Source organism: Mixophyes fleayi, chromosome 1 (genome assembly GCF_038048845.1).
Source record: "Mixophyes fleayi isolate aMixFle1 chromosome 1, aMixFle1.hap1, whole genome shotgun sequence".
NCBI classification, from domain to species: domain Eukaryota; kingdom Metazoa; phylum Chordata; class Amphibia; order Anura; family Limnodynastidae; genus Mixophyes; species Mixophyes fleayi.
In genome coordinates, this window is record NC_134402.1 from 259,764,502 (window position 1) to 259,792,149 (window position 27,648).

The 27,648-nt window shown below is 37.5% G+C and overlaps 2 protein-coding genes across 3 annotated transcripts in view; one reads left to right on the forward strand and one right to left on the reverse strand.

Moving 5' to 3' along the window:
* Positions 1-27,648, reverse strand: part of IFT74 (intraflagellar transport 74) — a 74,706-nt gene that overhangs the window by 39,943 nt on the left and 7,115 nt on the right. For both annotated transcript variants that reach the window (XM_075210038.1, XM_075210046.1), the window contains exons 4-8: positions 23,740-23,788; positions 21,822-21,920; positions 20,524-20,584; positions 20,106-20,165; positions 18,237-18,298 (exon numbers count right to left, since the gene is read on the reverse strand). In XM_075210038.1, the coding sequence (XP_075066139.1) occupies positions 18,237-18,298; positions 20,106-20,165; positions 20,524-20,584; positions 21,822-21,920; positions 23,740-23,788 (331 nt within the window). The remainder of the gene's footprint in view (positions 1-18,236; positions 18,299-20,105; positions 20,166-20,523; positions 20,585-21,821; positions 21,921-23,739; positions 23,789-27,648) is intronic.
* LRRC19 (leucine rich repeat containing 19) lies at positions 1,390-15,282 on the forward strand. The gene is made up of 7 exons (XM_075191326.1): positions 1,390-1,416; positions 2,969-3,057; positions 3,098-3,152; positions 5,454-5,531; positions 6,521-7,040; positions 9,619-9,825; positions 14,384-15,282. The coding sequence occupies exons 1-7, from the start codon at positions 1,390-1,392 to the stop codon at positions 14,683-14,685; spliced, it is 1,278 nt and encodes a 425-aa protein (XP_075047427.1). The 3' UTR covers positions 14,686-15,282.

Genomic DNA, 27,648 nt, shown 5'->3' on the forward strand with positions numbered 1-27,648 from the left:
TTTTAGTTCACTTTGTACCCATTTATGTATGTAGCTTATGCTATATTACATTAACTGAAAAATCTTGCCATAATTGTAAGTATTAATCAAAAATCTAAACTGCAGCTACTGACGATAAGTGTAGTTACAGGAAAAATTAAATAGTTCAGTTTGTCCAAAAAATATACTTTCAATCTGTACCATACAATTGCCTGACCTCAATAATTAATATGTTCAGCTATGCTCCAGCTTTTGTGTGAGGTTAAACTGGAGCTTAGAACTTAGACTGTTAGACCATTGTTGTATATTGCCGGTTATTTACTCAGAATACCCAAAAAGCTAAATTTCATGTTAAATTAGTGACAGTTTATAAGAATAACACTCTCAGTGTTTGGTTAGTGCAATGCTAACTGTTAATTAGTCAAGCATTCATAGTAAATGTGCGATATGTCATATATGGCATACATAGTAAGTTCAGTCATAACTAGATGAATGAAAAGAGGACTTGGCTTATCCAAAGACTGCAATGTTGATCTATGTCAGAAGCCTACGCGTTTGAAAAGAACTTCTTCTTCAAGACAAGATAACTTTAGTTTAGTGTATGTATATTTATATTTATTTTTCTTATTGGAAGATCGTTAGAGTTTACAATTAAATCAAGCAAAGTAACTGAGATCATAAAACAATAAATGTATATACTATACAAGTTAACCCGTGCATGATACTCATGCATTCTAGTCAAATCAAGCTACTTAAGGTGTTAGAAAGGTTCTTGTCATGCATTTGGGGCTAGGCCAGGCCTCCTCAGGGGAAGAGCGTTACTTCCCGACGTAAGCGCCCTTTTTTAACATGGTTTTGTCCACATGTCACCACCTCATCATTCTTCTCCATCACCTCATCCTTCATCTTCATCGCCACATCCTTAATCTCCATCGTCTTACTGTTCTAAAACCTCTCGATACACAACGTTTCTGCTATCGCTGTGCTCAATCAGTCTTCCTTGAAGGGCACTATTTATAACCTGCACTTTCACATCACTGCCCTCAACTCGTAAATTTAGCCTTTACTACCCCTCCCACGGGGGGAAGGGGGGATGATGGAAGTTAACTGACTTCACTATTGTAATTTTTTTGTCAAATAATGTCAGTATACCAAATTTCAGGTCAATTGGATGAGCCCTTTCTGAGAAATTAGTTTTTTCCACACACACACACACACACACACACACACACACACACACGCCGCTAGGCTTATATATATTAGATAACTACAATGTCAATTAGAAAAAAATGACTGGGTTAATTTCTCAAAAGCTCTTCCAATTTAAGTTTTTCTTAGTAGTAAGAGGGGGAGGAGGGGTTACAGTAGAAAGGGAGATGAGGAGGAGAAAAGAGGGAAGGGGGTAGGGGAATGCCTGCATTTGGGTTTTGCACTAAGGTGAGTAGGGGGTAGGAAACGACCTGATCCATGAGAGGTCAGAAAAAATAGTTCACTATAAAAAATATAAAATATACTATAAAAATATTAGTTTAAAAAAAAAGTCTCAAGTTATAATGGGATACCTAGGATTCATAGACCTTTGAAAATTCTTATGCAACTCTTAATTATGCATGTCATGAATTCTGATATACTTCTATTGTAGACTGCTTGAAAAGAGGTAGGTACGGGTTGTTTCTAGGTGGTGGCTGAAACAATATGCCTAATTAACTTGTTTTGATGGCACGTGGCTGACTGTACCGGAACAGCCAATAAGAAATATTTTGTGGAGGAGGACATCAGTTTGGATAATCTAACAAACATGATCTCTGATCGCCGCCTAAAATGTCAGTCATTTTGGAAAATACCACCACATATAGAAGAAATAGCTGGTCATTATGCAACCTTACCAGCATAAATATTTGGATAATGCTTGCATATCCAAATGGGAAAGTAATACCATCTGCATAGAAGTTTATAGGTGTTCTATTTTATTTTGACGCATATGGAGCTACTGGCAGTATGGTTTCTTACTTCAGACCATTCTTTGTTGATACAATGTCTACGCCAGGTCAGCTTCTCATTTTAGTTCATGTGGGTCATTTTGTTGCAGAGCAAGGCATCGGTAGTTCTGCAAAAAAAATTTAAATTAGGCCCTTTGACAGGGACCGGCAAAGACCGAGAGACTTGAGCGTGGTTAGAGGACTTCAGTTTATATCTTTAAGCAATACTTATTATACCCATTCATAATACTTGTAGGTATAATCATTCTTTGTATTATCAGTTGATTACTAAGTTTTAAATTATACAATTTAATTGATAAATAAGTCATATAATCGCTATTTTTATATAAGATTTCCCTAAGTCATTCACAAATTAAATAACACTAATGTGAGAACATTAAGATTACTTAACATTTCCACTTTTTGCTGGGATTTAATATTTAATATGGTTTATAATTGTTTTCATTGGTCTTCCAAGTAGCTCTTAATCTTTTATTACCACTTATAATAAAGATATTTACTAATTACTCAATTAAAAGAAAAATAATAATTTTTCTTTTAGCGCACTCAACACCTTTTTGTTGTATACATCACTTGTGTATTATAGGACTATAATATTTGTGTAATATAATATATTTTTGTGTGTGTATTTGTTAGGGAATTGATGTGAGTGACAAATATTCTCTGTACAGCACTGTGGAATTAGTGGTGCTACCGTATATACTAAATGATGATGATGATTATAATTTACTAAAGATAATAATATTTATGTACGTATTATACATGCTCATATTTAAGTGATATTTTGCTTAGTATCTACTAAATTGTGCACACCCCGAATAATACCAAAAAGCAGACAATATTTACAGCCAAATACTTTTTAAATATTCATATTGTAACTTGACATATCAAGTACCATAACATTGATGTCACTAACCTGATTTGTCAATAGAGGTCAGATCTAATCATGCCATTCTCCTACTTCCTTATTGGCTGACTATTGGATTGAGCCCAATACAGGAAAAGAAGATACTAGTAAATCTTTTGCTAAAGAAGTATTAGCACCTGTTGCTGAGTACAAAGGTTACAGTAGAACAAGGTGTTGCTATGCTGCTGCATTACTCCTTGCCCATGTAAAGGCAGTGCTGTAATCCACACAAACAAGCTTGGTGCGGAAGACAGAAATCCCCAAAGGTATGTATATAAAATGTTTCAGCTTGGAAAGCGAAATGTATACTAGACAATTTTGTAGATTTTTATTTGACTGCATTGAAGTTAATCTTTTCTTTTCCGAAAAATGTCACACACATCACTTTGTATTGTTGCTTTATGTTAACGTTCAATTTCACTCCGTCTGCTACACAGTCTATGACGTGAACGGTACAAGTGCCATTTTGAATGTAAACTTACAATACTTTTTAATATTGCTAATTATTATATTGTAATACCATGTAATGTAATCTATACCACTGAGAGAGTAAGCAAGAGTCATCACCTAAATACTTTACTACAGAGCATAGTATTTATGATATGTACAACTTGGTCACATTAGAATCCTATAATTCAGTTACTTAAAAGTGAAAATAAGTTAAAACAAAACAAAAAATTATTTTAAAACTTATGAGGAAACTACTCATACAGGTGAAGGTGAAAATGGGTGTTTCATACTGCCATCAGCCTGTCATTCTTAGACTGTGCTGACGGGCAACTGTCTGCCAGCCATGATGATCTCTTTCAAAGTTGGCAATCATGTGAGGCAAACAAATTGTATAACAATGGAAATAGCTTGCTCCATTTGTCTGCTTTTTAAAATTGTGATATGTTAAGATGTAAAAGAAGAAAAAAGGTCTGCTTAACATACATCGCTAGTAGATTGCGATAGAATTTCACAGGCATAGGGCAGAGTACACAAGGTAGTCTCAATTTCAAGAGAAGCTCTCTCTGTTCAAGTTATTAATAAGGCCATAAAAATATGCAGCACGTTTGCATGATATTGTGTTACTCCTCTATTGGTATCTATGGATGATACTACATTTTACCTAAGCAGAGCAAATCAGGTGGACATTCTGGCTTCTGAAAATAAAGGCATGGAGTCACTGGATCCTTTGGTAAATAATGTATTTTTTAACAAATTTATAGTTTTTTTAACTAACTGCAAAACATATAAATACAATTTTTTGTCAGGGGCTCTAAAGTGCCCTATGTCTGCCTCTGTGGAGAAGCATCAGATCTCATCATGGAGATCAGAGCACCAGTACAAAGTGTTAACACATCCCAAGCAATGGTTTAACCCAGGGCAGAATAGTTAAGCTGGTAAGAAAACTGCACTATACTCTATGGTTATGAGGGCAGTATGACATGTCATACCTCTCATCAGTCCTAATTTTCAGGTTTCAAAAGGGTTGTGGACTATTGGATAAGGGCTGTGACGTTGCAGGAAATTGGTACTGCATAGGGGGGTCAAGCATGGAAAAAGTTGTCCTGATATTTAAGTCGTGAATGCGGTATGGTGTGGTATGTGACCTGGGATATGGCTACTGGGACTACAATTGCCCTCCAATGCCATAGAAAAAAAAAAGTGGTCTGAACAGAAAAGACCAAAACCAAGACAGAATGACATGATCATTGAGCCTTAATCATTAAGCCTTAATGGAAAGAGGTGGATATAAATGCAATGTTCCCTACTGTTGCTTCAAGGGTTGAGCCTTCTGTGAACATGTTTAAAGTAACAACAAATCCTCTGTGTTGTAACATCTTACTAATAAAAAAAAATAGATGTTGTAAAAATAGTTGTAAAAACTTGTCAGTATAAAAATCAGTACAAAGGTAAAGCATTGTGCATGCATATGTTTGAAAAAGAAGTTAAAGATCAGTCTTTTGCTCAGTCGGCTTTATTACACTACACTCCAAAAGTATGTGGATACCCGAACACAGAGGCTGGCTGGGCTGAGGGGCATCTGGGCTACCTGCATTTTTTTTCCTTTAAAATGTTCCTAATAGGCTGCTGAGCCAAGTCTTGTCCTCTTTTTATTACTGCTGATCTATCATGAAGTAATATTTTGCAGCCCTGCATTATGGGGGTTTATTTTGCATACAAACATAAGGAATATATTTCTCTGTAAGTGCCACCTGTGCGTTCCTGAAACATTTTATATCATTTCCTGGGAATTCACTTTCCGTACAAAAACTGTCCACTACATTCAATATATCATAAATATCCCAAACTACTTCAGCAGCTTTAACACAACTTAGTGGCAATTCTTCCTAGAAGCCTAGACCCAAATATTAGCCACATTGATTCCAATTTGGATTAATATGCGTTGCTAAATCATCTGTAATTATAACATTTCAGAACTCCAAGTTGCCAATTAGTGCTGTAGGTATGTCATATTATGAAGTCTGCTTGAAATGCTTGAAGTGGAACAGATAAAACTGGTAAAAAGTAATAAAAATGTGTCTGGATTACAAATTTAAACTGCGTATTGTTCACTCCAGGCAGTAAAGATGAAAATCCTTTTGCTGCTGATGTGGTGTGGGAGCATCTATGCCCAGCTTCAATGTGACGAATTATTGGTAAGTATTCATCTCCGGGTGATATACACTTTTATGTCAGCCAATGCAGCTATAGGGACAGTAAAATGTTAAATCATCATCAACATTTATTTATATAGCGCCAGCAAACACCGTAGCACTTTACAATTGGGGACAAACAAAGTAAACTAATAAACAATACTGGGTAAAACAGACAACGAGGTGAGAAGGCCCTGCTCGCAATCTATGGCAAAATATGAAAATACAGGTTTTGGAAGACTTTCCTGATGTATAATTCAATTGCACTCATAAATAGGCAGTACATCCACAAACATTTATCAATCATTTTATAATGTATAGCTTTACAATGAAAACATTAAATACAATATCAGATAAAAATGTGTCGTTTGCCTACAGTTTCATTATATAAAGAACTAAATGAAACAGCACTCTGTCCGAAATCAGAAAAAAATTATGACACTAACTTTCACTTTCTAACCTGTACTCGAAAAATGACAGTTATTGGATGCTAACGGCAAGACCACCTTTTTCAATTGCACCAGTATTCATAAATGTTCCGCATTGTTGTTCTACTTAATTGTTGGCTCTTGCATTATTTTACGCATGCAAATAAGCTTTAGATTTTTCTCTGAAGAACAACAGTTACATTTTCACTTTGAAGATGACAGGGTTAACAATATCTGTTCTAATTGCCAAACAGATTGATTAGAATTATTCTTTTTGGGAAAAAAGCATGCAATATGTTTTTCAAAGTTATTGATAGTTGAAAAGTGAATTATTTTTTTTTGACTGTTTTTATTGTATAGAATGTTTGTAAGATAAAACTATTACAATTTTGAAGTAATAAAGAAATTAAAAATTGTAGAAAAGGCTTTCACCAATTTGCAATACATGACCCACTTCATTTTTAGAAGATTTGGGGTTGTACGTTAGATATCGTTAATTTCATATAATCTGTAAGAAAGTCATTATCTTGATCTTCATAATATCATGTTTATTTCCATCTACAGGGATGTGTCTGTATACAGTGTAACCTTACAGTGATTCCTACAACTATTTCAACGAATGTCACACAACTAAATTTAGCTCAAAACAGTATATGTTTAGATGAATCAGATAGAAAAACCCTATCAGGCTACCCTAATTTGACAAAGCTGAACCTCAGCGAGAACAAAATTACTAACCTGCCAAATAACTCCTTTGCTGAACTTTCTAAACTTGAAGTCTTAATTCTTAAAAATAACTACATTACAACTATTGAAGAAATGTCATTTTATGGACTGGAAAACCTGCAGATTTTGGATCTTGGCTACAATCAAATTGCACAGCTACCTACAAACACCCATTTACCATTCCAGCATCTACAAGTTTTAAACCTCCAAAATAACAGCTTGATTAATCTGGATATAAATGAGGCACTAAAGGATCTGAAATCACCCCTGAATATAACACTTAGTGGGAATCCATGGAACTGTGATTGTTCCCTTATGAATCTGTCAACGTTGTTGAATGAAAACACAGTAATTCTCGGTAAGCTACTTAAAACAGGTACATATATAAATAAATCAAGACTAAGGCATAGATTAACTAAACCTTCTAAAAAAGAAACGGGGGTGTTGTCCATAAAAAAAAACAATCAGATTCTAGCTGTGATTTTTTTAACATGTACTAGATAAATGATAGCTAGAATGTGATTAGTTGCTATGAGTAATACCTTGTCCTTTTCAAATGGTTTAGTAAACCTACTCCTAAAGGGTGTATTATGTAAAAGTAGGGTAGGCTGTAAAGTGATGTAATCCAAAATAAAATATTTAAAGATACTTATTTCTTTTCACCACTTGTAAATGGTTTCAAAGGGGGGTGTGGGTATCAATCAGAATCCACGCACTCTATGATATCAAAGTTGGCAACTTCTACTTTCCTCACTTCATCTCTGCAGTGTAAAGCTGGGTACTTACCTATGCAATTATCATGCAGATCACAATGGAACAATGTCGGGCAAATGTGGAAAATGTGTACGCACTCACAATTTTGTGGAATCAATTTTGGGCGTTCACCAAGCCTATTGTCTAGTTTAAGTAGGACCATTGAAATGTTATTAGTTTTTGATTTGATAGTTTAAGATTTGGAAAAAAAAATTATATCAGGAGTGCACCTTAAAAAATGGATTAGGCTGAAATTGAAGCCCTGCTCTATAGAAATACACTGTTGTGATGTCACAGTAGCCAGAAAGACTGCATTGTCAGCTTTATGATCTATATCAAAATCCCATTATGATACTGTCCTAAACATATAGGGATATAATACTTTAACTGTTAACAGACCTGCAATAGTATCTGGTTATTGCTAAACAATTTGACCTTCCAGATTCATATCTTAAATTTAAAATTAGTTTAGTGGGCCTTTAAAAATGAACTAACTAAAATGTCTGTTCCACTCTACTTTTATACCCTAGCCTCTAAATTAGGACAATTAGAAGAAGGTATTAGAAGAAGGTATTGCTGTCATGCAGCTGAAAAAAAGAAGGAACTATCCTCTAAGCCAGGCCTGGACGACATGTGGCTCTCCAGGTGTTGTGAAACTACAAACTTCAGCATGCTCTGCCAGATGATAGCCAGCAGGGTATGCTGGGACTTGTAGAGCCACATGTTAGCGAAGCCTGCTCTAAGCAGTCTATTAACTCAGGTGCAACATGGAAAATGCAGAGGGATAGAAAATATTTTTCCGTTTGTGGGGATTTCAAAGGGGTTTCAGAAAAGCGTTTTGCTATTGGCGAGATTGAGGAAAGAAAATAAATAATTTTGAAAACAGTAGATTTGTAAGGCTCTTCCCGGGTACAGCAAAGGTACTCCAATTGAGAAATAAGAGGTGAAACTAAAGCACTTACTGGGAAATACTGCTCCATAGGCCACTGTGGAGGCCAGCGCATTCGCAGAGTGGGAGCCTCCGAAGAGGATGATGAACATGTATCACCACTATCTTCCCAAATGTTACCATGGGGCCCGGTGATTGTTATACCCTTAGAGTAGTGCCTTATTTAACCGCTACTGTTCAAAACTACGAAGTGAGCATCCTGCCACTTGAACACTTTAAAAGCTGTTTCAAGTAAATCTAGCTATCATGAACATTAAATGATTAATTAAACCAATTATATTTATATAAATCAGAAAAATTAGCTTCTCTGCCCAGACTAACAAACAGTTGTGCTCTTTTTGCAAAACATTGTAAAACTGCCAAAACTGTACGGTAACAGAAATATCACTTAAAGAGATCTAAAATAGAGTTACGTTACTGCTATTCTTGATGGCAACTTTAGGTAATTTAATTTTTTTGGTGCAAAAAGGAGAACGTTTTGCTTGACAATATATATAGATTGCTACTATAAGTGCGTCAATAGTTTTAGATAATTTAGATTAGTACAGTCTAAATTAGTACAAATTGTGATACATTAGCAAGCCGTTCATTATAACATCACACAATATAACAAAACACTTTAAAGTGGCTCATAGACTACATTCTCATTACCTTTGGACTGGCCCATAAAATATAATACATATAGGGAGTAGATTCAATTCCCCACGTTGTCGCGCATCATTACTGTTAATACGGTAATTTTAACACGGATTTCTGCTTGTGGCTTAGGGAGCTACAAGCAAAAATCAGTGTTGAAATGAACTTACTAATGGAAATAATGCGCATGTTTTACCGAAGTAACGGTAATGATTTGCGCCCTGCGTTGTTCTTGAATCTCACCAATAGTATATAATTTAGAACTGACAAGCTGAGCCAACTTGATATTCACGACTGAGCAAAATAGAGGATTTCCTACTGCCTTGTTCACAAAACATTTCCACATAGTAAGACACTTGCTGTTAGTTTAGTTGAAATAATGAATGGAAATATTGAAAAAAAGTAGTCTACTGGGGCAATATGAGAAGAGAATTATCCCTTCATAACACAGACCTGGACTCATGAAAAGGGCTCAGTATGTTAAATTTCATTCCTTTAGAAATGACAAAATAAATACAATTTCAAAATATATATATATTTTACTTCTATTTTGACTTAATCTAACATGAGATTGAGATGTTTGTTACCTGTTGTGCAGAAAATGAGAACAACACTTTGTGTGCTACGCCAGAGAACATGACTACTGTAATTATAAAAGCTATCAAAACAGCAGCAGGGGACATACTAAACTGTGGTGGCAGTAGTGACGTGCCAAGGACCACTCCGCTAGTTCTCTACTCTACAAACTCAACATCTGCTCCTCTATCAACAGTGACCAATGGTACCAACACCACAACTACCAAAGGTATGTAAGTAAGCACTATTGATGTATGATCCAAACATTAGACAACATTAATAGTAAACATGGTCATTACGTACCTAATTGTTCCTTATATAAAATGTCCAATAAAATCACTGTAGAAATAGAATGTGTCTGATTTAAGCGACGACAAACCAACAGATATGTGGATTGCGTCATCCTATATGGCTAGTCCCTGGCCTTAGTGTATTTTCAGAACTTCAACATTGTAGAACTCAGTGAAGGTCACAAATTGTTTATAAACCCTACCGTTGTGTTGCTAAATTTCTTAAATACTAGAGAAAGTCTGAATATTCTAGTTTAGACCGTAAGTTGCAATAGCAATGTCCCCTTACTCTGTCCACTGCCTCTTTAACTTATATTGCTTGCAATTGTTTGTGATCACAACAAGCTAACCTGAGTTTACACATCATATAAGCAGACAAGAAAACCCAAGCCTGTTTAAGCAATGAAAATGTCTGCATGCTCCAAAGCTGCCCAGTCAGCATTCCTTTGTAGATTTAAATGTGTGCCTTATATAGCTGCATTGTATTAAATATATGTACAGTGCATGGAAATGTGCCTACTTAATGTCACTTATTATATATTCCTATCTGACCATTGTCCATCTGAAATCTGGGACTTCCTTCAAAATCACCAATAGACTTCCAATCTTAAACTGCACAAAAAGCAGATTACATTCAAGCAAAATTAGTTTCTGTAATGCAGAATGAACCCAAAAATCTGTCTACAAGAAACCAGAACAGAACTTTTTTTTCTTTTTGTTGTTCCGCAAAATAATCTTCCAAAATTGCTCATGACTGTACTTTCAACAAAATCATTAAAATGTGTCATCAAACTTAATAGCCCCTTAAACTAATGTTTTTCATAATGCACTCACTATTGTTAGCATATGTCATAGTACCACTTTGTTTAAACAGGTTTGCCAATCAACCCAACCTATTCTTATCAAAGTAGTAATATAGATAAGAGAAAATAGGGAGTAGTTCAGAGATTTATTTATTCTCAAGTGACAGATACCATGTAATAGGATTCCAATATCCTTGCAGTATTTCTCGCAACATAAAATTACAAACACATATACAGTAGGAAAACTCACATATTTTTAAAAGGGTTTTATTTTTGATTTCAACCATAAAAAACAACAAATGTTTAAACTTCTTTAAACAAGAATTTAAAATATATATTTTTACTTTAGTATAAGCTATAAAGTGTTATGTTTTTGCTGCTGCTTTATGTTTTTATTGCTGTCTCAGAAATCCATTCCAGATTTTGCTCAGAGTTGTGTTTCTGTTGCTGAGCAACTATACGCAGCCTGCTTCCTGGGTTGCTAACGGGATTACACAATGCAGTCATGCAAGACTCAGCACTGCTTACTACCTAGCAGCTGAGCCATCAACACTTACAGCTCACATGATTTCTACCCAGCAGCTGATTGGAAAGGACCTACATAAATACACTCACTGCCAAGATTGCCTTGCTGGTGTAAGGTTAGCCTATGCTAGTTCCTGTATCTTTATTGTATATAGATTGGTATTCCTTCCGCTGCTGGATTCAGTGTGTTTGACCTTGGCTTGTTTACTGGACCATGCAGTTGGATCGCTGCCTGCCCTTAAACTCTCTGCCTGTTTATTTACCTTGTGTACCTCTCTTGTCCTCTGACCCAGTTTGCCAATTGACCATTTGCTTTTGACTCCTCTTTGTCTTGTTTTGTCTACGTGTTGCTCTATAGCTGTGACTTTCTCTGACTCTATCTCACTCATGGCTGTTAACAACTAAACACTACTGGGATCAAGTCCAGGGGGCATCCAAGTACCAGTGAACAATGTGGTTCCAGGAAAGGCGGCTGCTAATGGTGAAAAACATCCCGCGCCATAGGTTCTGTATAGGGGTTAGTGGTTGCGGATTCTGTGGTTCATAATAAAAATGACCAGTGACACTTAGGCAAAACTAGTACACTATGATAGAAAACCCTTCCAAAATACAATACAACTTTCTGCAGTGAGTGGGTTAATGTGCTCACACTATTTACCTTACAAACTATTATTAGTTAAGTGTGGGGCCTTAGGCAAATGTGATATATGGAGAGTAATCCAGCAGTGTACAGTATGCACCAGCCATGCAATATACAGATATCCCCGATCATGTCTGTATACCATATGCTCCATTCATGTCATTGTGCAGAAAGCTCTCGATAGTACACAGTATGCACCATTATTACCAGTACAGTATGCCCACAAATCATTAAACAGTAGGTCTTATTCACGACAGTATACCACAATATTGTACTCCCCACCATGGGTGGTGGATTATGGTTTGTGAATATTTACCATCCCCCTCATCCTTTTTGTGGGTCTCACCTGTAATAAAGCCCTCTCCCCTACCTATATCAGGCAATTCAGGGAGTTGTACTGTGGAGCATTTAACAAAGAAGGAATGGGTAAGGCCTCTATGATTTCTTCCCATGGATATTCCCTTTTACAGGTAAACCCATGTGATGATGTCACCTAGGTTTCCAAATGTAAGTGCGACTTCAGACACATTTTAAGCTCCTGGCATCTGTATGACCTGAAAATAACTATACTGCATTAATGCTATGAGGAAGCCAATTGGTGGATGAGATCAGGTGTTCAGACTCAGTAGGATGTAAGCAAATGTCTCACCCAAGAAGGCAGCCTGCAGTACTGCAGACAGAAGTCACTTGTTCCAGGATAGAATGCTGCCATCGACCAAAAGGGACATGTATGGTGATATGGTACCGCTGAGTGGTGTAAACAGGACTAAGACCCCGATTCATGACAGAACAGCCTGAATTCATTGTGGCATGGATTCAACAAAGTGCTGGAAACATTTCTTAGAGATTCTGGTCCATGTTGACATTATTATTATTATTCTTTATTTATATGGTGCCATAAGGTTTCCGCAGCACTGTAAAAAATACAAAATATAATACAAACAGTAGAACATACAGGGTACAACCATACAGAGCAAAACGAGTAAAACCAAGACTCCAAAAGCACCAAGCAAAGCAAGTACAATGACGTTGAAGAAGAAATGGTATTAAAACAAAAGGGAAGAGGGCCCTGCTCATAAGATCTTACATACTAAAGGGAGGGGAAACATACATCAGGAATGAGAGGAGTCAGTAGAGGGGATCAAGTGCAAGAGGAGCACGAACAGGGAAGTGGGAGGCGAGGACAAAAAGAATGGAGAAGGTTAGGCGGATTACTGGTAGGCTTTAAGGTACAGATGGGTTTTGAGCGTCCGTTTAAAAATGCACAGATTAGGGGACAAACGGGTGGAGCGAGGGAGGTCATTCCAGTGGAGAGGGGCAGCACGGGAGAAATCTTGAATTCTAGCATGGGATGTGGTGATCATTTGCCGAGCGCAGGGAACGGGCGGGACATGACAGCATCCCGCTGGAAGTCGCCATTAGAAGATGGGTAGACTGTGGCTAAGATACTCACTTAGGCTGCGTCATTTAAACAAAGCTCATTTGGTATTAATTGGTCTAATCTGTGCCACTACACCACCACCTCCAGCCTGCACAGTTGACATAAGACAGGATAGAGCCATGGATTCATGTTGCTTATGCCCAATTCTGACCCTATCATCTGCATGACGCAGTAAAAGTCGAGATTCCTCAGACTAGGCAACATTTTATCAATCTTCAATTGTCTAGTTTGGTGATCCTGTGTCCAGTGTAGCCTCAGTTTCTGGTTGACAGAAGTGGAATGTGGCATGCTCTTCTGCTGCTGTAGCTCATACACTTGAAGGTCCGATATGTTGACCGTTCAGCGATACTCTTCTGCATGCCACTGTTGTAACACATGGCTATTTCCTGTCAGCTTGAACATGGCCATTCTCTACTGACCTCTCTCATTAACAATGCGCATTTGCCCACAGAACTGCCACTCACTGGATCTCTGTAAACTTTAGAGTCTGTTGTGTATGAAAATCCCCGGAGATCAGCAGTTACTAAGATACTCAAACCACCTTGTCTGGCACCAACAATCATTCCGTGGTCAAAGTCAATTAGATTCCATTTCATCCCCATTCTGGTGTTTGGTCTGAAGAACAACAAAACCTCTTGACCATGTCTGCATGCTTTTAGGCATTGAATACGTGCCACATGATTGACTGATTAGATATTTGCATTAATATTTGCATTAACGATGAGTTGTTACCACTGAATGTATTATATACACACACACATACATACATACATACATACATACATACAGAGACTTAAAAATGAATCATCCTGACCTTTGCACAAGCAACTTACACTTATCAGATGATAAAGCCAAATATATGAATGAATTCTGCAGAAGTGGCAAACATTAAATTGTTATAGGCACATGAATGTTATAGCGTGGTTATGAAGTGTAGTGCAATTTGCAGTAACCAATATGGCACTTCCTGCAGTGGAAATTCAGAAAAATCTCTTATATGCAATTTTCATCTTGATTACTAAATAGTTTGACATGCTCTGCAAGATTAACTTCAACATGATATTAATATACTGGTTTTCATTCACCAGGGAACAGCTGGACATTCCTGGTGGGAGTGGTGATTGTTGGCATTGTTACTTCATTACTGATATTAGCTGCGGTCAAGTTCCCCAGATGGTACGATTACCTGCTAAGCTACAACCATCACCGCCTAAAAGAAGAAGAACCTTACATGTTCGAAGAAGAGTTCAACGTTGATCTTAATATGAGTACAAATATAAATGATGAAACTGTCATAGTCTTTGAGCAAACACATTCATTTGTGCCTGAAGAGGATGGATTTATAGAAGACAAATACATAGATGAACAAGATATGAGGGCAGAAAGCTAACTCTAACCTATAAATAACAACACAGTGACTTTCAACAAATGCTTCCTTTTCAAGAAGTATAGTATAAATATTAGAATATAGATTATGTTGTCAGAAACTAATCAAGTATTCAGCTTATTTGCCCAGACCTGGGAACAGACACAAACAACCATATATATGGGTTTCTCTATTCATCATTCTCCTCATATTATTGTGCTGCTACAACACATTTACCTTTACACAGATTCAGGAGAACAGAATCTCAACTACAATTCACTTTGCCAATCATTCATTTGGAGTACAATGCGCCTTTTTTGCTTGTATTTAATAAACAATGAACTTCTTTCTCCAGATGTATAAACTTATGATATGACATGGTTGGTCATGGCACCAATTTAAAGATGGGCTTTCGCAACTACAATTTAACACTATTGCTTTGACGAAGTCGGGAGGGCACCTGGCTTAATACATGTCAGCCTAGCGCAGACATCATGATGTAGCATGTATATTAGTGCTAACTATCAAGGTTATGTTTGACCTAACCAAAATAAAGGGGTTTACATAATACATAGTATTCGTTGGGAGGATCAGATTACTTGATCTCTGCAAAACCTTAGATTATCTATTGTTACCAGGTACTGTGATATATTAAGATGAGTAAAAAAAAAACTTTAAAATTGAAGCTATGTATTTCAATAAAATATTACAGGATTTAATATTTTCAGTATAATATTAAAAGATTATATTATCCAGACTAAGGAGCAGATTCAATTCTGCAGGATGTGTCGTGTAATACCTCTGGATCGGTGCTCGAAGACACTCCGGTCTGAAATCTTCGCTTATTTTTGCAAAAATAAGTGAAGATTTCTGTACTGTATTAAGTGGGAGTGCGTGCAGCCAGACACTACGGTGTCTTTTGTGGAGTAGAACTGAATCTGCCCCTAAACATAACATCCAGATATTTAGAACTGTCATCAATATAAGCAATCTCCCTATAGCTTTTCAGAGTGTTGTGCCATTTCAGTTTTCATCGTTTTATTTGCCAGTTCTTTCTCTATTCATTTTCAAATTATAAATGAATATGTGATTTTATGAAAAATATTTAATAAAAATGTTATTTTTTAAAGAGCAAATAAATGGCACTATTTGACATTTACTATATAGCATATGTTGTATATTGGAGAGCTGAATAACATACATGAAATAACCCGGGTCTCACCGAAGCCTATGTAAAGATATAAAAAAAAAAAGCTGAGCTGAGTCTCAGAGAGAAGGCAAGAAATATGCAGGGGAATGTGTTACTGTGGGAAGGAATTGCATATGTTGCTACTGGGGCGTGTGTTACTACAGAGGTGATGGGATGTGTTACTACAGAGGTGATGGGGGGACAGGATGTGTTACTACAGAGGTGATGGGGGGACAGGATGTGTTACTACAGAGGTGATGGGGGGGACAGGATGTGTTACTACAGAGGTGATAGTGGGAAATGTGCTACTACAGATCTGAGAGAGACTAAATGTGTTATAGGTGTGTTATACATATTTCACATATATAAGCAAATTAAGTTTTATTGCAGTTTCTTCAAATGAGTATTATCTTACAATGCAGCTCTTGGACCAAAAAAGGTTATGAACCCTGCCTGGCTTAAGTATTGGAACACTAATCCAAAAAAGAGAGCTTTACATAAAAGATCTCACTACATGTATGTAAAAATTACCTACATTTATTAAACTAAACTGAAATAGGATGTGTATGTCTGTTGACAAAATCAAATTTAAAGAAATCATGATTATTAAGGCTGGTAAAGTGTTTTGCAATTTCCGTGAAGTACCCCTTGAATTTATCTGATGTAACCCTTGCGGTACACATACCACAGGGTGAGAACCTAGGATGTAGGAACAATAGTACAACCAATGTAGGGACCAAAAATGCAACAGTCCCAGTTTTGGTTAGACAGTTTTAATTATCCACTGGCAAAAGTGGCAAGTTAAAGACAGGAGAGAGTGCTGTCTAATAGGAAATGATGTGGTAGCGCATGGTATGGCAGACAATGGTTGATATTGAGTGCCACAGAAATTGCATCTCATTTTAATAAAAGTGTCTTTAAGGAACATAACAATAATTTGCACAAATATACAGTGTCTTTGGGTTACACAATATTTAAGAGCAGTTTATAAGAGCACCTGTCTTGCACAATGAAAATGCAGCCTGTCAAATTCATTAGGAGCCAGTGTCTCATAAATGCACCTCCGTGATGTCACTGTTTTCTAGTAAATTTGAAAGAAAACTGTTCATCCCATAAAATGGCTGCACCCTCTGCATGTAAGCGGCACGTGCTCTTCAAGTAAAGAAATCTTGCTACAAAACAAAAGACAGTGTATCTTTCCATTTTTGCAGCTAGCTGAATAATGGGAGTCACTCCCAAGAAGAAGTCAAGGAGATTGGAGCCGTCTTTGGATCATTGTTGCAGCCTTCTTTAGAATATTCTAAAAGTTTGTCAGGCTACATTATAAAATGGTAATAGACATCCCTGGAATAGTAAGGGATCTTCACAATTCTGCTAGTTCTAACAACCAACCAGCTGAAAGTTACCCTAGAATAGTATTTTGATTGATAAAAATAACTAAGGCTGGTACGTATTAAAACAGTTATTTATACAGCACTTACACAGCGCTTTAAATAGAGTATTTAATCATTCACACCAGTCTCTGCCCCAGTGGAGCTTCTAATCTATATTTCACACCTCACAACTATGCAAATACAGGGAGAACATACAAACTCCAAACACATAGGGTCCTGGTTGGAAGCAAACCCATGATGCCAGCGACGTGAGGCAGCCATACTAGCCATTGTCTCACCGTGCTAGATATTGTACTTACTTTAATCTCACAGATAAATCAATTTGCCTGATAAAATTGACAAAATCAAGTACACTTTACACACTGTTGTATACTATACAGCCCCCTAATATACTGTATCTTTAATCCATCACAATGTAATTCACCTGAAATAATTTTATTTTTGCTGTAAAGGTAGACTAGCATTTATCTAGTTATACAAATAAAAATGTATAATCCTTATGTTTTTTTTCCATAATGCTAAAAAGTCATTTATAGCTGAAAGTGTGGTTACATTTGTTTTATACCTTGACAGCACTATATTGTAAATCCTTTCATAAAAATATATCCTCTAAATAGCCATTTATATTGTAGAAGAGCTTGGCATACAATTTTATGCTGCAACTCACTGATAACAATTAGGGATTCACTTGTAACATATAACATTGTGTTGCAGTGTAAAGAATCCAATATTAGTCTAGATCAGGTTAGATAATAATAGCATATAGATTTTTGCTGCTATGTGCAGCAGCACAATTGTACTATTATTTAACAAAGTATAAAAAAGTGTTTCTCAATGGTTATGGTAAATACATTTGTCTACAAACAGAAGATACAACATAAAACAACAGCTATTTCTTCTACTTATATAAGAGACCTTTATATGAAGGACCTAATATTGTCTTGGTAGATAATTCTGCATGAAATTCTTCAGTAAAGATAAAAACTACTTACGCTTGTCTCTCTGTAAAAATGACATCTATGCTCTGAGCTTCACGATCATTCTGAGCTTTTAGCTGTAAAAACAAGAGTATATAACAGGTAAATAATGGAAATATTAATATAGCTGATGTAGTTCAGTTACAGTCTGTTTTATATGGTGTCTTGTGTACTATGTATATCATAATAAGAACAAAGTCTCCCTAAGCTTCCTCTGCTTGGGCAGCTCCAGTGCCTTACAAGTGCTGTGGAGATATTCTTCACTCGCATAGACCACACAGAGATATATTGTGCTTTCTCTTAGAAAGAGAGAGCACAGGCTAGTTTCTTCTTTTAAAAAAATACATAGTGCAGAATGCACTATGTAAAACAGCCTCTATCTTAAACATGAAGATCCTCTTAGAGACATATAAAAAAAAAGCATCAGAAACTGCTAAAAGCTAAAGTATTATGCTGTGTACCAAACATTATATAGTAGATAATAAGGATGTTAAAAGTAACATTGGGGCTCTGTAACCAATTTAAAAGCACTTGGCCTGCGACCTGAAATTGTCACTAATCTACAGAAGGAACACATTATACTCCATATTATCTATGTGTTTAGAGGAGAAAGTAACAGGAATGTAATGTCTAATGTTAATCCAAAGTAACAAAAGGATTTGCGGCACCAAAGAGCGGCACGGTCTTCAGAAAGGGCCTTGGCCTAAAACACTGACCTAGGGGATTTTTACACTCCTTGCACATGAGGAAGGCCAGAAGGAGCCGAAATATTGTGCACTGTGTAATCTCTTATCAATGATAACAAATTAGAGAGAATAGAGATTATACCAGTCTTGAGGTGTGTTTCCGGAAAGAACAGCAATTTGAAGTGTATGCGGTATATTGTACAGCCCCATAACCTGCATAAGGAGCAATATTGCCCCTATGTGCACTATATAATACAGTCCAATGCCATTATAAAAACACGGCATCATGCAGTATACATTGCCGCCACAGATGCCTCACATAATACACACCCAATCCTTGAGGCGCAATTGAAATGGACACTCAGGGACTGCTAGTAACCTGCAAAGTCATAGATTACAAGCCCTCAAACTGCTTCACAATCAATGGACTCCGACTGGCCTCCACAGTCCAATGAGCGAGAATCATCCGGAGAGCAAGTAACACATTATTGCACATTTAATGAGCTTCAGCGACTGCACAATAGAAGTACAAACTTTTCTTTTTAGAGGGGATAAGCAATATGCTGTAAGGCCCAAACAGAGACAAAAGATGGGAGTTGCAGCCAAGATAAGTGACGAAACTGCACTTGTTGGTCAGCCTATGAATAAACACATAGGAAGGTTCAGGTGCAACCTTAGGAGTTCAAACTTAGATTATTAGGACAGTAGCAGATATCACTAATATATCACTATACTTTACAAGTTTACAGTTTTCTGAAATTACTGAAATATTCAAAACATACACATTTGGGAGGCACACAAGAAAAGTTCAATGAAATAAGCAGCGGCTAGTAATTAGAATTTCTCAGAAGACGGCACAGTTTTTAACAATCTGAGAAGCTAAATGATCAATCTCCCTCCTTTACAGTATAGCCAGGATTGCTCCCAATTAGTTTCAGAATGGACTGGAGCGATAATTGGAGTATGGTAGAGTGTTTTTTGTCTTTAAAAAGGATACTATGTATTGTTACATGGGATCTGTAGGATCTACAGATCCAGAGATGATGTTACAAAACATCCCAGCACATAAAAAATGAGATTTGAAAATAGTGACAATATTTAATGGCAATGCAAGTTTTAAAAAAAAATACATCAAGATTAAGTTAATATTCCCAGTGGTTATGTGTCCGGGTTGTTTTCCTTATTGCTTATCACTTACCATATTGTAGTCGTTTAGTACTTCTTCCATGTCCATGTTAGTATTCAGTTTGTCTACCAGCTGAAAATATATTAAACACTTTCCTTAGCTAGTAAGACAAATAAGATACACACTTAATAGCTTCCATTTCCTACTACATTTATTACACAGCCAAATATTTGCAAAATCCTCATATAAAAGGTGGGTAGCACACTAATTTAGGGACCTCACATATGGCCCCAGGTCTCCCATGGAGGCCACATATTACAACTTTACAAAGGCAACTACAGACCTTGAAAGCAATTGCAACTGCTTTCCACAAAACGTGTGCACTATACGCCATTCTTTTCTCATACAAACACTAACATGCCTTGTTCATACCATGCAAACATTGATCATTCAATAACAATAATAAATTATTAGCTAATCAAGAAAGTACCATGTTGTAGTCTGCAAGCTGTCCCTGCTGTTCCTTAATTTCATGAGCAAGTACTTCAGCTCTGCGGAGAGGATAAAACAAATATTTATAACCAAATATTTTACCAGCTGTATTTTAAAGCATATAATATGCATCAGAAATGATTAAGCATTGGCAATTAAAACATAAGAAACAAAACAAAAAAACATAACAAGGGTTAGAGATCCCAGGAAAAGCTACATTATTAAGATGCGAGAGGAGAAGTCTAGAAAGAACATGATAGCACTTCAAATAGATTCTAGATATTAAAAAAATGGTAAAATTTTGATTTGTGTGGTATAGACCAGCAAGGAACCAACACCATGAAACCCAATTTTAAAACTCCCTGTATATTCTTCTCGCTCCACTCACTTAATTAGCAGCGATTTAAGCAAACACTAGTTCCAAAAGCAGCAAGCAGACCATTTAACAAATTGGATCTATAGACTTTGCTGTCATAAAACTGTGTTGCCTTGGGCAAGCCTAGTGTAGTTATAAGAAGTGTTTCTAAAGTATGACATTTTTTTTTTTTATTCTACTTGGCACTTTATTTACATTACTCTTTCACCTTTGATATACTAACACTAAGGGAGTGATACAATTGAAAGTGAAGTGCCACCGGAGCCTTGCATGAAGAGATTCCATGGCAAGGTCCATCCTGAAATCTCTACTTATTGTTGCTTGCACTTCATAAAGCAGAGATTTCTCTACATTAATAGCCAGAAGGGCGTGCAGGAACACATCGTGCAAGGCTATGGCGGCACTTTGTGATTAACTGAATTCCCCCTTAAGAATCTGTGTGAGAGAGTCCATGGTTACACAATACACATGAAGGTTCAAAACGGGAGTATCCATATTAGTTAATTATTAAATTAAACATTAGAAAACATATCAAAAAGACTAATATATAAAGGACACTGCTATACCCTTTGCTTCAGTTTTTTACTTAGATTTAATGTCTGTTTATCATATACATTAATTGTGCGGCACCATGTAAAAAAAAAATAATAAAAAAAAAAATAATAAAGCTTGATAACAATAATACGAATACTCAGCAGATTTTCTAATTTACTAGTGCCAGTTATTAATTGGTTCCCTTTTGGATTCGTAATCACCCCAAATAAATTTGAGATGCTTTTTTAATTGTACTGAGAATTGAAAAAAGAAGACAACCAGCAATTATTTTGGCTTTGCAAAAACAGGGGATACTGGTTATAAAAGTGATCACCTTCCCACTTAGGAAAAAGTCTAACCGCCAAAAATAATAAGACACGGCTTGCCTTTTCTCATAGGACAGATATACAGAGTTCTCCTGGTTGTATGTATCAATCTCCTTCTTCAGTTTGGTCATTTCTAAAGTAAGCTCACTGATTTTGCTCCTGAAAATGAAACATACCGACATCAGTTGTGAGAACAAGAAGTTACTTGAAAATAATATAAATATATTTGTATTGTACTATGAATAATTCCTTAATTTTATCAGCATCTACTATGTGCTTTCATGAGGCACAGAGCTTACAATCTACTGCACGCTGAACAAGTGTATGACAATGAGAAACGCTTGAAAAAAAACCCCCAAAAAAACGTCTCCTAGTTGTCATTCTTGACACTGTACTTTGCTCCCCACATCCAATTCTGATACATATACCCAAGAAACATCTTCAGAACATGCATATATATCTCCTAAGACACTATAAAAACCTTAATTCATGCACTCAAACTCCCACATTTACTATTTCCTTCTCACTTCATCCCCTTACCAGACATGCCAACATTTTCCTCTACACCATCTAGTAAAAAAACCATTAAAAAAAACTGCACAAACATACAGTATGTCTCTTCTGTTGTCTCGCAATAGCTGTAAACTCATCCGCTGTACTCTGTACGTCTCAGCAACAATCATTACTTGCCTCTGGTTACAAGACTTTTTTCAGGCTGCACCTACTCTGTGTAATTCCCTCCCTCGTACAACAAGATTTTCCCCTAAACTCCAAATCTTCATCATTTATTGAAAAACCACCCTTAAGTATGATTATCAAATTCCTCAACCTTCTTATCCTCCCAATGCTATTACCACCCTCTATACAGTTCCCTCAAAACTTTCATGTATTCTCTTTCATAATGCAAACAATCTTCTAAACCCAAACCAACATTGCTGTTTGACTATATCAAACAGACCCACTAAGCACTTTTTCCCATTGCAATGTGGCTAGACCATAATGCGGCACTTAACCTCGTGTATCAAAATCCTACTTCGCTATAAATTGTAAGCTTGCGAGCAGGACCCTTTTACCTCTTGGTCTGTTTGTTAATGTCCATGCTTTATTACTGTGTTTGCTCACAATTATAAAGCACAGCAGTGTATGCCGGCACTACTTAATAAAAATTTTAAAAATAATAAAATGGTTATTCTGTATTGAACTACAATCTTGCAGACACATTGGTCCCACCTCTTACACATATCTATGACTGCTGTCTACTAATAAAATAGAACATCACAAGCCTCCGTCCAATCAATGTTGCTATGGTAAGGGACAGCAATGCTCCAGGACATGCAGCTCTCCTATATCCTGAGTCTCCATAAGCACAGAACCAAGAACACCACAACATTAAGGGATACATACAGTAGGCCTCATTTAGACTTAGGAGTAAATCCAGATAGAATGTGCAATTTTGCATTTTAGCAACATAATGTTGTGCTGAAGGTGGTTGGAGAGGCAAATTTTAAGCTTGCAGACAGCTTTAGAGTTGGGAAAGCAGCATACTCTAGCACAACTCTAAATTGAAGTATAAAAACAAAAGTGTCCAGTATTTGTGTGCCATTTGCAAAAGCATGCAGTATTTTTCCTGCATGCAAAACAATGCATAGGTACCCCTTGCATCGCAACATGATTCATCCAGGTGCACAGTCAGATAATAACCAGATAAAGACCAAAAGCATTAAAGTGAGTGTCATTGCTATAGATTGAGATTTACACTATTGCAAGTCTATGTGCCACAGTGACTACATAAGAAACATTGGCTGGGGAAATAAGATGGGTATTGTGAAATCAGGTAAAATGCAAATACAAATGATGCAGTGATGAATGCCTTCTTGAACAAGTAGAACAGCATTAAAAGAAGAACATCCACAGATAGACTTTTATAATATGATATGGATCCAATTAAATTTGCTGTTAAAAACTGCCCTTAACATACCGAAGGAGCCCAAGAAAGTAAGATTTGTCCATAATCTGTCTCTGTGGACCTGAAAATTGGGGGGAAAAAAATGAACATGTCAAATATTACTATCACTTTTCTTTTTTTTTTAACTTCAATAGTATTTTTATTATTAATTTTTCAAAAATCATGGGGTACAGAAAGAAGAAAAGGGATGGGGGGTAAGGAAAGGACACAAAATTAAAAGGGGAAGGGTTGAGGGGGTACATAGTGGGGGGAACACATTAAACAATTCTGCTGTTAAACCATATTGAACACATGAGGGAGGGAACCTAATAGGTTCCCTTCCAATTCGTGAAAGTTACACTGGTCGAATGGTCACCATGGAACTACTAATAGGGACGTTGGGGAACTTCGCTAAGTGTAGGAGATGCAGGTAGTAAATCAGAGTCTATTCGGTCTGGACGCGCTCCCTCTCCGTCCGTAACATACACATGCCAGCTGAACCACTTCCTTATCGGGGACAAGGTGGCAGTGGAGTAGGGCTCACTTTTCTTTTTTAAAGCATGCATTATCAAAGAAAATACTTGTATCCTATGACTTTTAGGGTTAATATCCTTACCTTTACATATCCCTTTCATATTTCCCAAGTTTCTTTTTTTTATCCTCCCTTACTTCCACAATCTACCCCAGCTTCCTTCACATAATTCCATAAATCAAGGCAATATAGAAGTAATACATACTCATTTGAGCTGTTTATAACAATGCTCTTTACTTTGTATGTAATTTATGAGTTTACATGCTGGACATGTCTTGTTTGCACAGCCTTGACATTAAAAGATTGCTAAGAAGAAAAAAAGTGAGTATATATATATATATATATATATATATATATATATATATATATATATATAACCAAGGCAAATGTTTTTGTATTACTGCCTTGACCAGTTGAGATACGGTGCAAAATGTAGACACAAAATGTATACGGTGGTTACTCCAATCATTCTTTTCTCTTTCCTGCCATTGGGGGACACTGCAAAAAATTGGGGTATAGCAGGTGGACCAGGAGTCTAGGCACTTATCAAACTTGATTAACAAATAAGCTCCTCCCCTACTATGCCCCTCCTCTCTGACAGTTACCTCAGTTTCAGTTACGTGCCTCAGGAGACAGTGCACTTTGGTATAGGCTCCTGCCTATACGGTGTTTAGAGTTAGTTTATTTCACGTTTTTATTTTTCATTCATTCTCCCTTTTTAAGTGCAGCGCAGGGACCATTTTAAAACACACAGCGAGTGAACAGCCATACCGGTCTCCTTCTCTCTGGAGCCTACGCAGGGGGAGCAGCCTGTCGGCTTCCCTCATCTCTGTCACCACGGCCGGTAATTGTGTGATAAGTCCACTAGTATAATATTTGAGGACACGCATCAGCCTGGTTAGAGCAGCAGAAACTGAGCTGATGCACCGGATGAGAGTGATGCTATAATAGCCTCTCCCCCCAATGTGACGAGATTGCTGGCATTCACCCCCTTCCCCACCACGGAACAACAAACTGAGGGGGACGGGGCAGTCGCAACTCTCTTGTAAGGCATTACACTGCTCGGAGATCAGAAGCTGCAGGCTGGGCACATAAAAGTTAAAAGCAGCGCTGAAGAAACCACAACAGTTTATACAGCTATTCTGTTAAGTGGTGTGTGGAGAAGGCCATTACATGAAGTCTGGGGGTGGGACCTTCCTCTCACCTTTGGCGGGCTAATCTCGTGGCAGCCATTTCCTAGCGATCTGATGAAACGGACAGGACGCTTAATCACGCTGACTTTACTGTGCCTCTCCTACTCGGTACCTCTGTACTGCCTTGCTTACAAATTGTGTATATATATATATATATATATATAAGAATAATACATAATATTTTAGATTAAATTTAAAACAATGTCCTTCATCTGTTCAGAGTACATTATGTCTAAAAAAGGGATTTCCAAGGGTGAGGCGCCCACTGGTACGTCTGTGTTACACTAGAACTGTTCCAAATATAATGCTAAATTATCTTCTGGACAGCCTAACCTGGATGCCCTCTGTGCAGTTTGCGAGGCTGAGAATCGTGAAGGTCATGCAGCTGACTTGGTGTCAGCAGCTTTACAGGAGCTGGCCTGGGCCAAATCGCTGGTGACATCCATAGCTGATCTTGCTAGGGTGATGTCAAGGTCTACAGAAGTACGTGAGACTTCTCTTGCCTTAACTGATACACAGACACTTTCTGCTCAGTTTCTGTCGGCAGCAGGAGAAACCTCCCAAACTATCGCTGGGTCATTTGTAGGCAACATGGATGCTGTCCAGGCCTCATCACAGGAGGTTTCTATAGTGCACAAAGGTAAACGTAATGCTCTAGACAGGGATAGTGGTTAGGATCATGCTTCGGTTGAGGATAGTGAATTTTTAGAATCAGAGTGGGAAAAGGATATTGTCTCAGAGGATCAGTCTTCCGCATATAATGTGGATATATAATGTGGATAATCTCATCCTGGGGGTTAGGCATTCATTAGGTTTTTCAGAGCAGGGTATTCCTCTACCTTCTCTCTTTTGTAAAGACCTAAGAAACAGCTAGTGTATTTTCCTCCCCCCGTTTATGGACATGGTGTCTAAGGCATGGCAGAAGGTACACAAGCACTTCCAGATGCTGGGAAAATGTAAGACTCTCTATCCTCTTTCTCCATAAGAGTTAGCAAAGTTGGAGGGAACCCCTAGGGTAGATACCCGGTAGCTCGCTTGTCTTCTACTTCAGCTATCCCAAACCAGGGCAGGGTCTCTCTTAAAGATCATGCTGATAAGAAGTGTGACCTAGTTCTCCGCTCAGCCTATGTGGCGGCATGGAGTTTATTTTGACCAAATATGGCCATAGCCTGAGTTAATAGAGCCATTCAGATTTGGTCAGAGCAGTTGGCTAGAGGTCTCTAGACTGGTGTTCCCAGAACTGAGCTTCACATTTTACTGGAGCACATTCAGGAGGCCTCTGTATATGTAGGGCAAGCTGCAATGGATGCTGTGTCAGTCAATTCTAGGTTTGGGGGCCTAGTCATAGCGGCTCGCAGCACCTTATGGTTGCATTCTTGGGCCGTGGACGCTGAATCAAACCGCAGCTTGGAGGCATTGCCTTTTGATGGAGTCACAATGCTTTGTTCCGAGTACTGCCCTTCCTGTCAGCTCTATCAGGTCAAAAAAGTCCAGTTTTCACTCCTTTCATTCCTTTGCCAGAGGAACATACAGCAGAGGTAAGGGCTCTGCGTGTAGAGGAACCCCTAGACAGAATGATAAGCTTGCGGCATGACAGGATCCCACTCTGGGATTCAGTGGTCGGGTCCTGTCTGCTTTACTTCCAGGAGCAGTGGTGGATCTTGACCATGGATATTTGGGTGCGGAGAATAGTAACAAGAGGTTATATAATCGACCTTGTTTACTTCCCTGCATCGCATTTCTTTTCCCTCCCTCCTGTTCCATGAGGCGCATAGAGCTTCAGAAAGCCATCCATAAACTTCTGTCATCAAGGGTTATTGTTCAGGTACCGTTACAGGAAAGAGGCAAAGGGTTTTACTCCAATGTTTTCCTGGTTCCCAAGCCCGACGGATCGTTCCGTCCAATTCTGAACTTACCGACCCTAAACAAGCTAATCCGGGTACTCAGGTTCCGCATGGAATCCCTTTGCACGATTATCGGCAGTATGGAGCAGGGAGAGTTCATGGCATCCACAGATATCAAGGATGCCTACCTTCACATTCCCATTGGGAGGGGCGCCAGTGCCTCCTCCAGTATGCAGTAAGAAGTCATCACTTTCAATTCAGAGCCTTGCCTTTCGGTTTGGCTTCAGCACCGAGGAAGTTTACAAAGGTAATGGCAATAATGGCGGGTCTACTTCACTCCCAAGGAATTACAATCATACCTTATCTGAACGAC

What these genes read in the sequence shown, in the direction of transcription:
- LRRC19 (XM_075191326.1), top strand. Translation starts at nt 1,390, where the DNA reads ATGCCTGCATTTGGGTTTTGCACTAAG. An exon ending in GAAGACAGAAATCCCCAAAG is followed by an intron (nt 3,153 to 5,453) that starts GTATGTATATAA and finishes TGTTCACTCCAG; the next exon opens with GCAGTAAAGATGAAAATCCT. An exon ending in CAACACCACAACTACCAAAG is followed by an intron (nt 9,826 to 14,383) that starts GTATGTAAGTAA and finishes TTCATTCACCAG; the next exon opens with GGAACAGCTGGACATTCCTG.